This window comes from Drosophila santomea, chromosome 2L, assembly GCF_016746245.2.
Source record: "Drosophila santomea strain STO CAGO 1482 chromosome 2L, Prin_Dsan_1.1, whole genome shotgun sequence".
Taxonomy (NCBI): domain Eukaryota; kingdom Metazoa; phylum Arthropoda; class Insecta; order Diptera; family Drosophilidae; genus Drosophila; species Drosophila santomea.
The window spans coordinates 15,262,085-15,277,187 of record NC_053016.2 but is presented as its reverse complement, the minus strand read 5'-3'; the positions used below and the strand labels follow the sequence as shown (position 1 = coordinate 15,277,187).

At 39.7% G+C, this 15,103-nt stretch overlaps 1 protein-coding gene across 1 annotated transcript in view; it reads left to right on the top strand.

Moving 5' to 3' along the window:
- The first annotated feature begins 1,647 nt into the window (after positions 1-1,647).
- LOC120449148 (neural cell adhesion molecule 1) overlaps positions 1,648-15,103 on the top strand; it is a 68,101-nt gene continuing 54,645 nt past the window's right edge. Inside the window, exons 1-2 of the mRNA XM_039631486.1 lie at positions 1,648-2,347; positions 10,462-10,931. Of these exons, the coding sequence (XP_039487420.1) occupies positions 10,727-10,931 (205 nt within the window). The 5' untranslated portion in view covers positions 1,648-2,347; positions 10,462-10,726. The remainder of the gene's footprint in view (positions 2,348-10,461; positions 10,932-15,103) is intronic.

Sequence of the window (15,103 nt, the reverse complement as noted above, 5' to 3'; positions counted from 1 at the left end):
TGCCAACGCTTTTATTTCACGCGAGCGGAAAACGCGAAGAGATTGAGATTCCTCTGCAACTTGGTCATGTCCTTTGCCTTTTGCGTAATACAAATGAAAATGGATGAGCTACTAAGCGTTGTCTTTGCTGCACTCGTTGCAATTGTTGCATTCGAACGTTGCCTGCACTGCATTGACTGAACTGAACTGAATAAAATGAAATGAAATGAAAATGTTGCAACAAGCTAACACAACAACCAAGACCAGCCCCGCCCCCGCCCCGCCTCATCTTTCGGAATTTCCCACCCAATTTTGCTACTGGGAATGCACTTTGTTTCTATGATGCGCCGTTGTCCCCTGCTTCTCGATTCACTTTCTTGCTGCGCATGTGTTTTGTCTTTGTTTTTATGCCATTTATTTATTTAAGTCAATTTCGTAGAGTGTGTTTGAACATTTCGATGCAATTCATTTTCGGGTTTTATTTTCTGTCTGCCTCCTTCGCTTGCCATTTTTTACGCGTCTTGTATGAGTTTGTACCTAACTTGACGACAATTTCTACTCTGAGTGATTGCAGTTAAAAGGAATGCGAGGGTTGATAAAACTCGAAGGAGCCATTCGGCGAAAGGATGGGGTCAGTCTGGAGTTAATTAGCTGGTAGTCCGTAGTTTTGATTGGGTTTGATCAGTAATTGCTGACGGGTGGAATGGTAAGAGCGACAGGAAAAAGTCGCAATCAAAACTCGCTATTCCTTTCAGCTATACGACGTTGTTTAATTCTTTTTTATTGGCTATCCCTTTTTTTTAGGAATTAATTCCATCACCAATTTTACTTCCCTTTTATAAAAGACTTTCTAATATCGGCAGCACCTAGATTTTACACAACATTTTACATCTTACACTATATATTTACATAGTGCATGGAGTCCAGGCTTAGCCAAGACACGGAACCGCATTTATACCAAAATAAAGGAATGTATAAGAGTTTTACTCTTTGATTTTAAATTTAACTTTTAATTCAGCCACTATATAAAGTGCTCTTACTTGCCTATCTCTAATTTCTAAATCTCACAATTACCGATCAAATAGTGGGCGGTTGATAACAGATACATGAAAATACATGATTAACAGATAAAATAAAATATATACATATTTTACATTAATACCTATTTTAAGAAAGGTTTTTTAAGATTCATAAAAAAATGTAAATATAGCATAAAAAATAAATTTTATTTCCCTAGCTTCTGTTGGCGAAAATAATAAATAAGCTGGCTAATAAGTTTTTTACGTATTTTGTTATTTATTTCTGTGCTTACAATATGAAATTCATTTTTAACTAACTAAGCCATATTAGCAAAAGTGTGTGATTGCATTTTAAATAATTTAATTTTGTTAACACAGAGAGCTAGCAGTTCATTTGGTTCTCTTTACTCAGCCACTGTCAAAAATGCTCGTGAGTATGGCGCTCGTGTTATCCTTTGCTGCGTTCGGCTCTTGTCCTGTGGCTCGGATCGTGCTCGTTTTCGGGGTTCGGCTGCCGAGGAGCGGAGCTTCGGGCGGCCGACTTCCGGCGGGGGACTGTGGGAACTGTGGGGCTTGTGGGGCTTGTGGGGCTTATGGGGCTCTGAGCTGGACAGGCCGATTCAGTTGAAGCTCAGCCGTCGGACTGTTTTGAACGTGGTTTTGCAGGGATGCTGACGCTCGCAGCGGCAGCCATCGAATTAGCGAAGTTATCGGGTCTCGTCCTGCACACACACTCGCACCCACATACACAGAGAATCGGGTGCGCTGTTTCGCGAATAAATATAAATCTCGTACCGCCAGAAAGGACCAATTATCGAAATCAATAGGAGCTAATTAGAATATACCTGCTCCCAATTTGGTTGGGGGTTTGAACTGCATTGGGGTTTGCGTGCTGTTGGTTTTCGAATAATAAAGGCAAATAAAATCATGCGACTCACTCAACGAGCAGCTGATATTGTTGCACACACAAAAGGCTACACTAGGGCTCCTCTTAGGCGATTTAATTGCCCTGTTCTCGTTTGGGGCATACATTAAAACCAGCAACTAAGTATTTGCAAGTGGCCCAGTGTCTTCGTTGTGTGTGTGTGTGTGTGTTGTTGTTGTTGTTCGTGTGGCCCGGTGTGTGTAGCCTCGTTACCGTGTGTTTGTTTGTGTTTTGATGGTCACGTGGTCAGTTCAAAGTTGGCTTGGCCCACTGCCTTCTTGTGCGTGACAAAAGTCCAGCAACAGTAGCAACAATAATAGTAGCAGCAGCAAGAGCAGCAACAGCAGCAGCAGCAGCAAACACAAATAGCAACAACTGCAATAAAGGATTATCCTGCGTGGCACAAATTTAAATTGCTCGCCAGGTAAGTTGAACGAGCTCACTTTTTGCTCTTTAAGAGTGACTTTTTGCCTAAAAGTTTACTAACTAAAGTTGAAATTGCCACCCGCCTTCGCAGTTGCTGCATGTAGAGAAAAACTGCTGAGCTAAATTATGCTTCCTGCTACTTTCCAGGAATTCATTAATTTCGTTTGCCATTTTATTAAATTCTTGTTACATTCTCATTCCGAGAATGCATAGTTAAAAACTGAAATAATGACTTGTTTTAAAATTGTTCGCGGTCTGGTAGCTTGAAAATTGTTCACTAGATAATTATTTGGGCCCCGTTTTTATATGCATAGACAAGAAAACTCTTTGGCAGTGACTGTGTGAAAAATTATGAAATATAATATCCTTTTTTGACCGATATTTTAAATAATTTTTAATTTTTTATTTAAATTATGTTTAATTTTTTAAGGTTATTTTTCGTTTCTATGCAGACATGGCAGGGTTTTTTTCAGTGTTGAAGCTGTGGAATTCGCGGTTTAAGCTCTTGTCTCGATGCGCCAGTTTTTCACTTTTGCCGCCCCTTCACTTTTCCCCCGTCGCTCGCAACTTATATTCCCCCTTGATACCCCTCTGTTCCTCTTTTTCGCTACGCCACTGGGTCGATTGCCGTAACTTAAAATGCGCCAACTGACTGCCAGAAAGTTGCCAAAAACTTTTGCCTAAAGTTTATTTACTTGTTTTTTTTCCGTCTTGCTCATCTTTTTTATTTCCATTCCTTTGTCTAGCAATGCAAAATAAAGTAGTGGTACAAAATGGGCAAAAAGACATTCAAAAGATAAGTAAATGCTTCTGATAATTTCATGTAGAAGTAAAATATCAACACTTTTTCCCAATATTTAAATATTGCTGCGCAGTATTACTAAAGTGTAAAGTAAATTTTCATTTATCAAATAAGAAATGTATGTCATTACTTATTTGACTTTCGAGAAATAATTGTATAACTTCAAAAGTCAACTTTTCAATATAACTTCTCAATATACTCTAGTGGAATGTAATTTGTACATTGCTCGTTAAAAATGAATTGTAAAATTCAGTCAAGATAATAAATACAAATAAATTTAATTTCATATTTCATTATATTTTCCTTTAAACACTGGAGCACTGCCAAGAAGAGCAGTTACCGTCCATGCCCCAAAGTTGCAGTTCTTTGAGCTCAGGCCAACTAAAGTTGTGAACAGCCCACCTGAAGAGGACCCAAATTTCATGCCTTTCGCCTGTTTATTAAATTTGCATGCCGTCTTTCATTAGGGAAAAGTGACAACGTCAGGCCTTTCCCTTCAACCTCCGCCAAGACGTAGTACTTGCTTACATTTGCTGCTTAGTTTAGAAGAAAATAAATAAATTAGTTCAGTAAATGGAAGTGAAAGAGTGAGAAATTACAAACTGCTGGCAAAGTTAATATTTAAGTCCTGCAGTGATTTTACGAATTTCCCTCTCATTTTTGGACAATTAAAATATGCAAATGAGCCACCAGCAAAGCCAATGCATAGCGTCTAAATGGACACGCACGGCTACCCCAAAAATAGAGATAACGGTGAAGGGGTGTGCGTTGTTGACCGGAGTTCTGGTTGTGCTCTGCCACAGGCAGATACAAATGCCGAGATACAAATGTAGAGATACAAGTGCGTAGGCTGAATTTTTGATTGGCTCGCTGTACTGCCGTACTGAACTGTCCCCTTAAAACATTTTTGACAATTTCGAAAAGCTTAATGGCTAATTGAGCTGCCAAGAGAGGGGGCAATGGAAGCCCCTGTAGTTGAGTGTTGCCTGCATTTGTTGGAGTACAAATTTATGGCGAAAAGTCAATTACGTGCAATGGGTCCAACGCAACTAGGAAAGGGGAAAGATACATTTCCCAAAGGGATAAGCAGTTAGGGGTTAGTTGACATGCACACACATATATATATATATAAATATATATGGCTTATCAGGAGTACGTAAAACATTATCCACGAGTGTGTGCTTACTTCAAAAAGGCATTAAGCCGAACCGTATAAACAAAAGTAACGCATACCCAACCTTCATCGTTGACGGGTTAATGTGATTTTAATGTACTTTTTACCCTCCCACTCCTTCAAACGGACCGCAGTTTTGCTTACAACTCAGTTAAAGTTTTATGCAATTTCATCACTCTTTTTTAATGCGTGCATTAAGAAAGTTTTTCCTCGCCTTCTGCACTAATGCAAATTGAAATGTAAATCTTTATTTGCGCTGAGTTTTGTTCTCTTGAATTTTGGTATTTAACGACAAGTTTTTAAATTGAAGTGTGGTACCAAGGTCTTGGAAAGTAGGTTTATTTATTAATAATTTGATGGTTTTATTTTAAGCAGCAACATTATGATATATCCAGGTGATTATCGTTGTAACTCGGCATGTAGAACAAGCTAGTTGTGAGCAGCACATGTGAGGAAACCATAATGAACAGTCCCACAAATTCCACTTCCCTTAGCAAAAAGGATGAGAATGCTTTGCGTGCGGTTGCGTTTCACATAACAAAAGGTGCTATTGGGAAAATTTTCCACTCTTTTGAAATCAATCTTCCTAATGACAGACTATCCAAAAGGAAAACAGAAATATCAACTTGAATAAAAGGCAGCTGGAAGACACGTGCGGCTTCCGCCGAATTTCACGCTCAAGTATCTGGCACTTGTAACCGTAATCGATCTGAACAATAACAGAATGAAATGGCATAAAAAATTTTATATTAACAAACAGCAAACAAACCTGGCGTGGCACGAAACAGCGCCAAAAGGAGCAAACAGATGTCTGCTCTGAGGTTTTTCGACTTTGGCGGACGGGTAAAGGAGCTGTGTCTGCGATGATTCCAGAACAATTTTCACCTTTTGCTGGATATGTTTGAGTGGGTAGCACAGTCCTTTGGGAGTTTTGTTAAGTTCCTGGAAAAGAAAATGCAATTGGAGTCGCTGGGAGCAATGGGATAGGCTGCCATTGAAGTCTGGCATTGCTTAAATTGATTGATTGCGCCAAAAATAATTCGCCTAAAAGGTGTTTTAAATTTAAGAGATACATTTTATATTCATTCGCCAAAATATACATTTACTTCTCGTGGCATTCTTTCAAAGTGCCTAGCCATTAAAAGTACTTTGGCATTTATGGTCTAATTTTAAAATAATGTTTTAACACTCCATTTACAAAAATAAATGCATACATGGCTCACCTATGTAAATGCAAAGTATATAACGGTTAAGGTATTTAATAATAAATTTTAATAAATGTCTGCAATTAATCATAGAAATTTTGGGTCAAGTATAATTCAAGCATTTAAGTGCCTTCACCGAAGTTCGCCATTAAACGTAGGTCGAATATTCCCCATTTCGGCCTTTACTGCTTTGACTTGCTCATTGCATTTATATTGTATATTCAATGATGAGTATGTTATTTTACCGAAATGAAACATTATTTTGCGCAATATTTTTGCCTTTTACGATGCCAATGTCCGCCCTTAGCCAAGGGAATTCTTTGAGAGGGCTCAGTGCTGCCTACATTTTCGGTTATACTATATGGACTTGTACAAGCCAGTCTGAAACTCATCTCGCTCGTCTTGTGGCTTATTTGCAAGTTTGATGGATTTTTATCCCTTTTGGCCGCACTTCCGTGTGGGCCTGCCTCACTTTTATTACGTACCTCGTCCTTAACCTTACCCTGCACCATTTTCTGGGTTTTCTTTGAATGTGGATGGTAGGTTTTCTTGGGTTGTTTCTGGTTTTGGTGCAATTTTATTATGCCACCACAGACACACGCATTTTTATTTATTGTGTTTTTCCTTTTGCCCTCCCGCATGGCATTTATTTATACTGGTTACATATTCCGTCTCTTTCTCAGTCTCTCTCACTGTTTTTTATTTTATTCTTTTACCCTGCATCGTTGTCGGCGAATTTATAAATATAAATGAGTTTTGCTCGATGAAGGTTAAATTGAAATTTACTTCGGTTTACTTTTACACGGAGGAATGGGATGTGGTGCTCTGTGAGCCAGGAATAAGTTGTTTAGGTGGATTGTTGGGCCTTACATGATGGAAAACCCGGTGAAAAGTTGTTTAGAACTCTGCATTTCCGCTCATTCCTTTGGCTTCCGTTTCCCTATTCCCGTACATGTTTACATACATATACTGTATGTGCGTCCCCTTTTAATTTTCCTAAGCAAACCGCCGGATATCTCTTTTCTTATCCCTTATTCAACCGCCTTTTTTCGGGTGTGAAAACTTTATTTGTCTGGCTGCCTTTTGTTTGGCCTTATCATTTGTCAAAAAAAAACTTCCCCAAATTGAATATTTGCATAAGTTTATTGAAACAGCCATGGGTAGGGCAATATTTGAAAAGGGGAAGGAAAACATAGAAGGAATCTTCTTTGCCTTAATTCTGGCTTTTTGTCCCTCTTCTGAGGCATCTGTTTGATTTGTGTATCGAAGGCTCTTCCTTAGTTAAATCCATTTCAAATTTTTTTTGATTTCATTCTACATGAAGTCAAGAAAAGGGAAATCAAATTGAGAAGCTACGTCGAAGCTATATTTAGCTAACAAGTATATCAGTTAAATATTAAACTTATTAAGGTTTCGCTCACTTTATCTCAGCACATGGACATAACTGTTCTTAAAATAATATTCGTTCCCAAAATGTCAATTTCCGCATACGCGTGGTAGTACAGAAAAACGTTGCTTACACTTATCGTTAACTCAGCCATCAAAGTTAATCGAACTAGGCCACAACATCGAAAACAATTTGACGCCGTCTGGCTGACCGCAAGTACATACAAACCATAAATATTTATACATAAATGTGCGACTGTGCGTGGGAATACAACATGAAAAGATATTTCCTGTGCAAGGACATAAATTTCAACGGTTGCAGGAGCATAAAGCCAGTGGCTTAAGTGTTGGCCATGTGTCAACCAAGGCTTGTCTTTACATATATGGCTATAGATTTATTTCTATAGATGTACTTTTATCCGGCAGCATTAATCTCAACGGCACTAAAAATCAGATATGGAACAATCGCATCGTTCGCGCCTCCATTAATGTCGTAATATGAAAGCAATTTCTTAAATTTTTCGCATGTTAAACGTTTTTGCCATTAATAACTTTTTGCGCAAATTCGGGGGAGGAATAAAGCCAAAAACAGAGAAAAAAAAACTCTGTGCATGTTCCGAATGATCGCTTCGATAACCACAAAGGCCATAAGAAACAGGCGAAACAGGCTGAATCCTGTGGATGGGAAGTGGATGATGCGGGGAATGCGGAGGGAAGTGAATGAATGAATAACTGAATGAGTGACTGGCGTTCGGAATGAGGTACCAAGTGCATGGCAGATTGAAGTGACGGACTAGCCAGAGTCCGTCCGAGATAAAGGCACTACGGAATTGTTTGTTCTCCATGGCCCTTTGCACATGATAAAAATTTATTTAGACCAAATAGAAAAGAATGAGGCTGGCGGGAATAATAAACTACAACAGACATTCGAGCGCAGGCACACAGAGTAAGAGGGCAACCGAGGGTCAGAAAGTGCCTGGCAGCCATTGACAGAAGGGAGGGGAGAAAGTGCCACAACTATTGTATTTTGTCTAGATGGTCTGAGTACGAGTATGAGTATGAGTCCTCGCCTCGGCTGTAGCAGATCCTTGCCCCGGGCACTTCAGTTCCCCAGTTCTCCAGTCTGTCAGCCACTGAATAGAAGCAGCGACAGGCCACTGACGACGACTGCATGCAATAAAATGTGTCTATCAAATGTATCTCTGTATTCTAACTCCAACGTTATGCCTAATGCCCTCTTCTCCGTAATTGGCTCACTTCGCTTTGGGTCGTAGTTTTACTTGGGCAAAGGAAACTTTTTCTCACTTATCACATGTGAGTCGATGGATTAAATAAAAGTTAAATTAGTTGTCCCATTTTTTAAGACAAATTTTTACTTATTCAAAATGCCTGTTCAATAAATAAGAAATCCTGTTTATGAGAGATGTCATCTTTAAGAAAAAAATAACAATCTTTTAACTGATTTGATTAGAAGAAATGATAAACTTTAGCAACAAGACTTACATTAAGTTGCCGCAAGGGAATTCCATATTCGGACTATTTTCCCACTTCTTGCAATATTTTTTATTTATTTTTCGGTTTTCTCTGGGTGTCCCCCGCACCCGCAACATGCCTCTCTATGTTTGTCTATTGGTTGGATGGCTCTGTTGCTGGTCGCTAGCTCGGCCGGCCAGCGTTTCCGTTTCCGCTCACTGTACGCCATGTTGATTTTGCCATTTTCCATTGTTGGTTTTGTTGCTTGTTTTGGAGCGCACATACAGCGCTCTTTGTGTGGGTTAACGTGCGCACTCGACTGTGCGCAAATTGCTCAAGTGTAGTTCAAGTTGAGCCCAGTACTACCTCCCCATCCCCCTGCACTTCCCTCACAGTTTATATATTTGCAACCATTTTTTCTGACGAGTAAAGTATGAGCAATTCTTTTTTATAATTGCCAGTCGGCCCATTAGTTTTATCATTATTATTTTCCTCCTAAGGGTGGTGGGATCTTTTTTCGCGCAGTTCTTTTGTTATTATTATTACTATATTGCCTCACATTGGCACCTTTCCGGCAGTTTCCTCTGGTTGCTTATCTCCTGCTCATAATTTTGGTCGCTTATTGCGCTGTCTTACATTCTTATCATTATTAAAGGCAGGTTCCACCATCCTCTGCCAAGTTCACGACACTCAACGGACACGTTGACAAAATGACAATGGTATAAATGGGAGGAGCGACAGGAAGCCAAGTGTGGGATTCCTTAGCACGGAAAACTTGAAAAATTTCGACCCAACTTTGGGTTGATATTTTCCCACCGCCTTGCAGCCTATTGATTTGCCTTTTTTTTGTTTTGTACTATGCCATCCCAGGGCTAACATCTTTTCCATCATCATCCAGTTCCATCATTTGTGCCGTCCCTGGCTACCTTTTGTGTCTGTTTATTGGCGGTACCTTTTCCTCCTTTGTCAGCATTTGGTTTCCCCGCTCACCTCTGGGTTGCGTCCATACCCCTTGCTTTATATGTATATTTGCAAATCATTATTATTTGCTGGGGACATCTTTCCCGGAAGAGAGATACATGGGATGACTTTTTTGTTCTCCAGTCGTGTGCCAATTTCGAAACCTTTTATTTTATGTCAGTTATTTTGTTTCTCAAGGTAGAATACCATATTTCTTGTCCTTTGTTGAATATTGCTTATGGCGAATTTTATCTTTCGCTGCCAATCTAAGAATGGTTAGAGGGCAAGTCTAGGGGTTGGGATGAGGTAGGGTTTGATGAACGGAAAGGGAACTTCTTTTCTGACTCAATGCCTTATCTTTCACTCCAGCCAAATGTACTGGTTCTTATACGGAATTTTTTTTAACTTATTATACTTTAAAAGTGAATGCCACTAGCTTAGACTAGTTTTTCTTTATATATCTAGTAATTTCATTACAGCTATTAATTGATCGCCATCACTTAAGTGACACTTAAGTATAGGGCACATTTTAATTAGCTTTGACAAGTCACCTCCACTCTGTTATAAGGTGTAATCCAAAAAGAACCAAATGTACCTCATTATGCAAGCCACCAGTTTCGCCAAACAACATTAAAAGTTTAGGACTGGTAATATTTTATTATTCCACTCTAAACTCTCGCTTCAATAATTACTCTCTTTAAATTCCATGACTAATGTTGTCAAACCACCTTTTGATTCACCTCCACAAACGGCCAAACTTTTCGGCAAGGTGACGAACTTGCTCATCTCTCTTTGAGAAACTTTCCTGCCCGAAATTGAGTTTTTCCCCACCCTGTGAACATGAACATCTGTGTGAGGTCTTAACGGGGCGCGTCGCCTTACAACTCGATAATTGCGGCTTCAACTTGACTTTAACAAAAAAACACGCATATATATATATACAGTTTTTTATATATATATGAAATGTATATATATGAAATGGGAGTGGAATAAAAGAGCAAAGAAACTTGTTCAACTTTTTAACTAGCCTCCAAACTAAAAAGTTTTCAATACTCAAACCAATGGAACCAATGGATTCACCCCATACTCTTAATTTTTTTTCCCAATTGCAGCTGCTGCCACCGAGAAAAGCAGAGACAGGAGAAAATCGAAAATGTGCTTCCATTAGAAGGACGGACGGGAAACTGAAACTGGTGAAGTCGGCGAGAAGAAAGAAAAACTGCAGCGCCAAATCTGCAAACCAAATCCAACTTAAGTCACATCAAATTAAAATCAACAACCGGGCGAAGGTTGAACGGAGAACGAAGATCTAAAAGGAAAATTATAAGAAAAATATACATATATATAGAGACAGAGAGGGGGTGTAGAAAGGGGAAAATGAAGTGCAATAAAAGTCAAATGGCCACGCTAACAATGTGGAAAATTTTTATGGTCCTGCTGCTGGCGATGGCACTGCTAATGCCGGTCACATTAGCGCGCCTGCATTCCACTTCCGGCGTAGGAATGTCCGGCGGAGGCAGCAGCATGGGTCCTGGCGGCGGAGGATCCGGCAGCGGAGGCATATCCTCGAAGGATTCACACGGTAAGTCCACCTCTATCCCTCTTAGTTATTACACTTTCTATTCTTTTTTTTTGATTATTTTAAATGGCCGTGGCTGCAGGGCGGGTCCAAGCCAAGTCCAATAAATAAATTTAAATATTTAACTAACCAGCATTCGGACTGCGAACCACTCGCGACTCGTCGGGCGCTGCCAAAAAATACAGCAAGGAGTTGAACTCTGGGGAAGGTGGGAGCTTGGTGGAAAAAACTTTAACACCTCGTTGCAACTGGAGGCACGTTGTCCTGGCACGTGTCCTGGCATTTATGATTTCATTTCGCTCCGTTGTAAGTTTTGCCCCGAGTGCAGCTGGAAGTTCCACAGTACGAGTAGCTTCTCGTTTGGCTGCCTCTCTAAACTGTCCATTAGCACCCAAGCAAATGCTTATAGAATTTTGAACAGGATGGGGCAGCGGAATAGGTATTACACTAGATGAAGGTGGCAGCACAAAAAAACACGTACTTTTAAAGTAATGCGATCTAAGCTAATGTAAAGCGATGCTGCAAGCTTGGACATATTTGATTCATATTTAGGAATGTTCTTAAGGGTTGAGTAATGGAAATGACTAAGATTCTTGAATATTAAGTATGGCTTTCTTTGAAGAACACGAAAGAGATAAATAAATACATTTATAAGGGGATCACTAATACCTATCTTGAGCTATTTCACATTTATTAGTAAGCAAATGACTGCTTTTGCATCAGATGAACAGAATTTTAATATAAAACCGAAAGGAAGTATAAATATGCCAGTAACGTCATGAAAACCACGTTCTTAAGCCGTGGATGAGTGCAAAAAGTGCCACAAATCAAAGCCATGCTAACTTGCGCAGTTGATTGAAAACTTTATTCCCAAGATTTTTGCACTTGTCACACGCGCTCCGTTCTTCACTGCGGAGAATTCCCAGCTAAGCTGCCTCCATGGAGAGTTCTTGGTAAAGTCTTGGGCCGGCATGGAAAAACACAACAGCTTTTAGGTGTTTTGAGCTCCGAAGAGCTATTTGACAAAACTGCCAGACCAAAAGCTGGGGCTATTTATTATGCCCACAGGATGTAGGAACACACACGCAACCAGAACAGAAGCAAGGTGAACTGTGTAAATCATTTCCACTTTATGCGCTCTCTAAGCCAGACAGTGTCAACAAACTGTGGAAAAAAAGACACTGAAGCTGGTAAAGGGATAAGATACCTGGGTTGCCCCTGAAGCTGGAACTGGAGCTGGAGCTGGAGCTGAAGGGAACAAGCATTATGGAGCATTAAAAAGTACAGGACCAAAGGCAAGAACCGAGACGCAGAGGGAGATGGAGAGGGACAATCTCTTGGCAGTCAAAAAGTTTGGCCGTTTAGAAAAGTGTCAAGCATTTTATCACTTGGAACCTACCCGAAAGTAGCCAACAACAACAGGGGCTATAATAAATCTTTAAGGAGTTGCCTGGGAAATCCCTCGCCTGTTACTACTCCTTTTGTCTTCACCACCTCCTGCTAATGCATTCTCGCTAAACAGGCGGCCAAAAGTATGCAACGAACTGGGAACAGGCAACGACTGACTGACACACTGACTAACTGACGAATGTCCTTTCTACCAGCGCCAACGATTTCCAAAAACTTGTCAACGCGTTCAGTTGCAGCAGTTGCCAAATGCTTCGGGGGCTGGAAAAAGAATGCGGACTACGGGGTCAGTCGTCGCATCACCTTCGCCGTATTTTGGGCGGTAAACTTTTGTGGCACGTTTTGGTCGCCCCCCCCCCCCAAAAAAAAAAAACAAAAACAAAAATAAATAAAAAACTTTAGGAAAAACAAACAAGCGACGGATCCGACGATTGACGCTTTTTGCCGAAATTGTAACCTCGAGAACGATGAAGGATTAACCCCTCATACGGCGTACAAGCAAGCCAACCGCTAAAATGGCTTTGTGTGGCTGGAAATTGAGTTCGTTTTTTATAGTTGACTTGAACATGTAGCATTTTCACAATGCAGTTGTGAGGTTTTAGTGGCCGCAGACAAGTTTTATGATTTTTCGTGCAACATACTTGATAAATAGGAATGTTCTCACCTTTTCAGAGCTCAGTTTTATTGATTCAGTTTTGTATAATAACATAATGAAGAGGTTTCAGTTTGAAAGCTTAAGGCATCAGTTTCATGTAACTTGATCCTATATTTACCACCAAGGGTAGCAAAACTAAAACATTTCCAGGTATTTGCTTCAGCAACCACAATTTAGGCTCTATAAAAATACTTTTGCCAATCAAATTTCAAGTTTGAGTTTAGGTGAGTGACAAACCCGTTGAGGGGAAGTTGTAAAGTTCGCAGTGCAGGAGGCAACTTCAAGGGATGAATTAACAGCAGGTTGACAGGTGCTCACTGAAGAACAGATGGGATTGAAGCACGCCCACGATTCTGTGGCTTTAATTAATTAAGGAATTGGGGGGGGGGGGGGGGGGGGGGGGTGAACTTTCTATATTTGTCACTTTTAATATGGGGGTGGTGTAAATATTTAACAACGGATTTATTTACCTTATAATACCATTGCAAAGGGTATATTAAACTGAGTTGGGAGATTGCAACGCGGTAAAGGAGAAAATTAAAAAATTAGGAATGTTATAGAGAAGAATTGAAGCAGAAACTACCTTTCATTCTTGTTTAAATGTATAATTATTTTAAGGGAATTAAAGCTTCCGCTTTCTGAAGACAGCTTCCTTTCTTGCTGTAAGTGAAATTCAGAGATTTTCAAAAGATTCCAACAGTAAAGCACACTTTTGTTACGCTTATAAGCGAATATTTCTCTCGGCTCTGGTGAAACTAATATGGTGGTTTGATGGTGGAAGGACTCGCTGCATTTTTGGCTCCTTTGTGAATTTTGTCGCGCAATTTTCGCCAAACATCAAAATGCAGCAGCAGAAGAGGCAAAAAATTCAAAGCACGCGCAACAAAAGCTTTTAAAACAAAGGCTTGCCCAAAATTTCCAAAAAAACGCTAAAAGCATTTTGTGCGACAATGGTGCAGCACGAAGGGGCGTGGCTGAAAGGCTAGACGAATGATCACAAAAGCTTTGATACATGAAAAGTATAAGCCGTACATTTTTTTTGCACCTTTTCTCGACACGGTTAAAGGGAAATTCTGGCCAAAAGAGCGGAGAAAATGAAAGTTTACATGTCCTGCCAAGGCGTCTTTTTGCCTGTTTTTGTGTGTCTTAGTTCGCCCAAAAATGTACTACGCCCATTTCAAAAGAGTCGCCTTGGAAAAGGGTTTACGAAAGCCGAAGGGGAAAGGTAATAGAAAGCTGCCTGGTGAATGGGGCATGAAACCAACTTTGGCGCCGTTGCCTTGCCGCTTGTTCTCGCATTTTTGTGACTTTCATTTGCCATAAATTATTTTACGGTTATATTACATAATACATAGAAAATGAGAAAAGGCATGTTGGCCAAGGGGGGCTGCTGCGTTGGTAAAGCAACAAGCCAACTCGAAACACAACAGAGAATGCTAATGTCGAGTTGCCCGACTATCAAATACCCCTTACTTAAATAGTGCAACTGCGAACTACAAATTCCAACATATTCTGGAATATAGGTAGAAATTCGCGTGGCGAAAAATGTTTTTATTTTTTTATGTTTATACGGATAGACGGAGGTGGCCAGATCAACTCGTTCACCATCAACCTGGTGAAGAATACAGATACTTCATAAACTCCTTTTACCTGTTACATACTTTTCAATTAATCTAGTATACCCTTTTACTCGACGAGTAACGGGTATAAATATTGTTTGTATTTTGAATGCTGTTGGCCAAATATATATGTTTAAGGTTGCCACAATTTAATGAACTGATGGGAAAAAAGTAATGAAATTTTACAGTTTAAAGAACCTCAAGCAATTGAAAAATTTAATAAAAAAGACCTTGACAATATGAATAAAAATAAGCTACATACAACATACATACAACTTTTCATGTTTACGACTTTAACTCTAATTCCTTTGAAATCTAAATCAATTACTGTTTACTAAGAAATTCAATCAATGTTTAGCTGAGCCAAGAAACATTTACGTTTAGGATTTAATTCCACTGATGAATAAATAAAATTACGTTGAATTCTCTGCGAAGCAAAGCAATTTAAAAATAGGACACAACTTTTACCATAGCTTCGCCTATTTAAGGGTTCA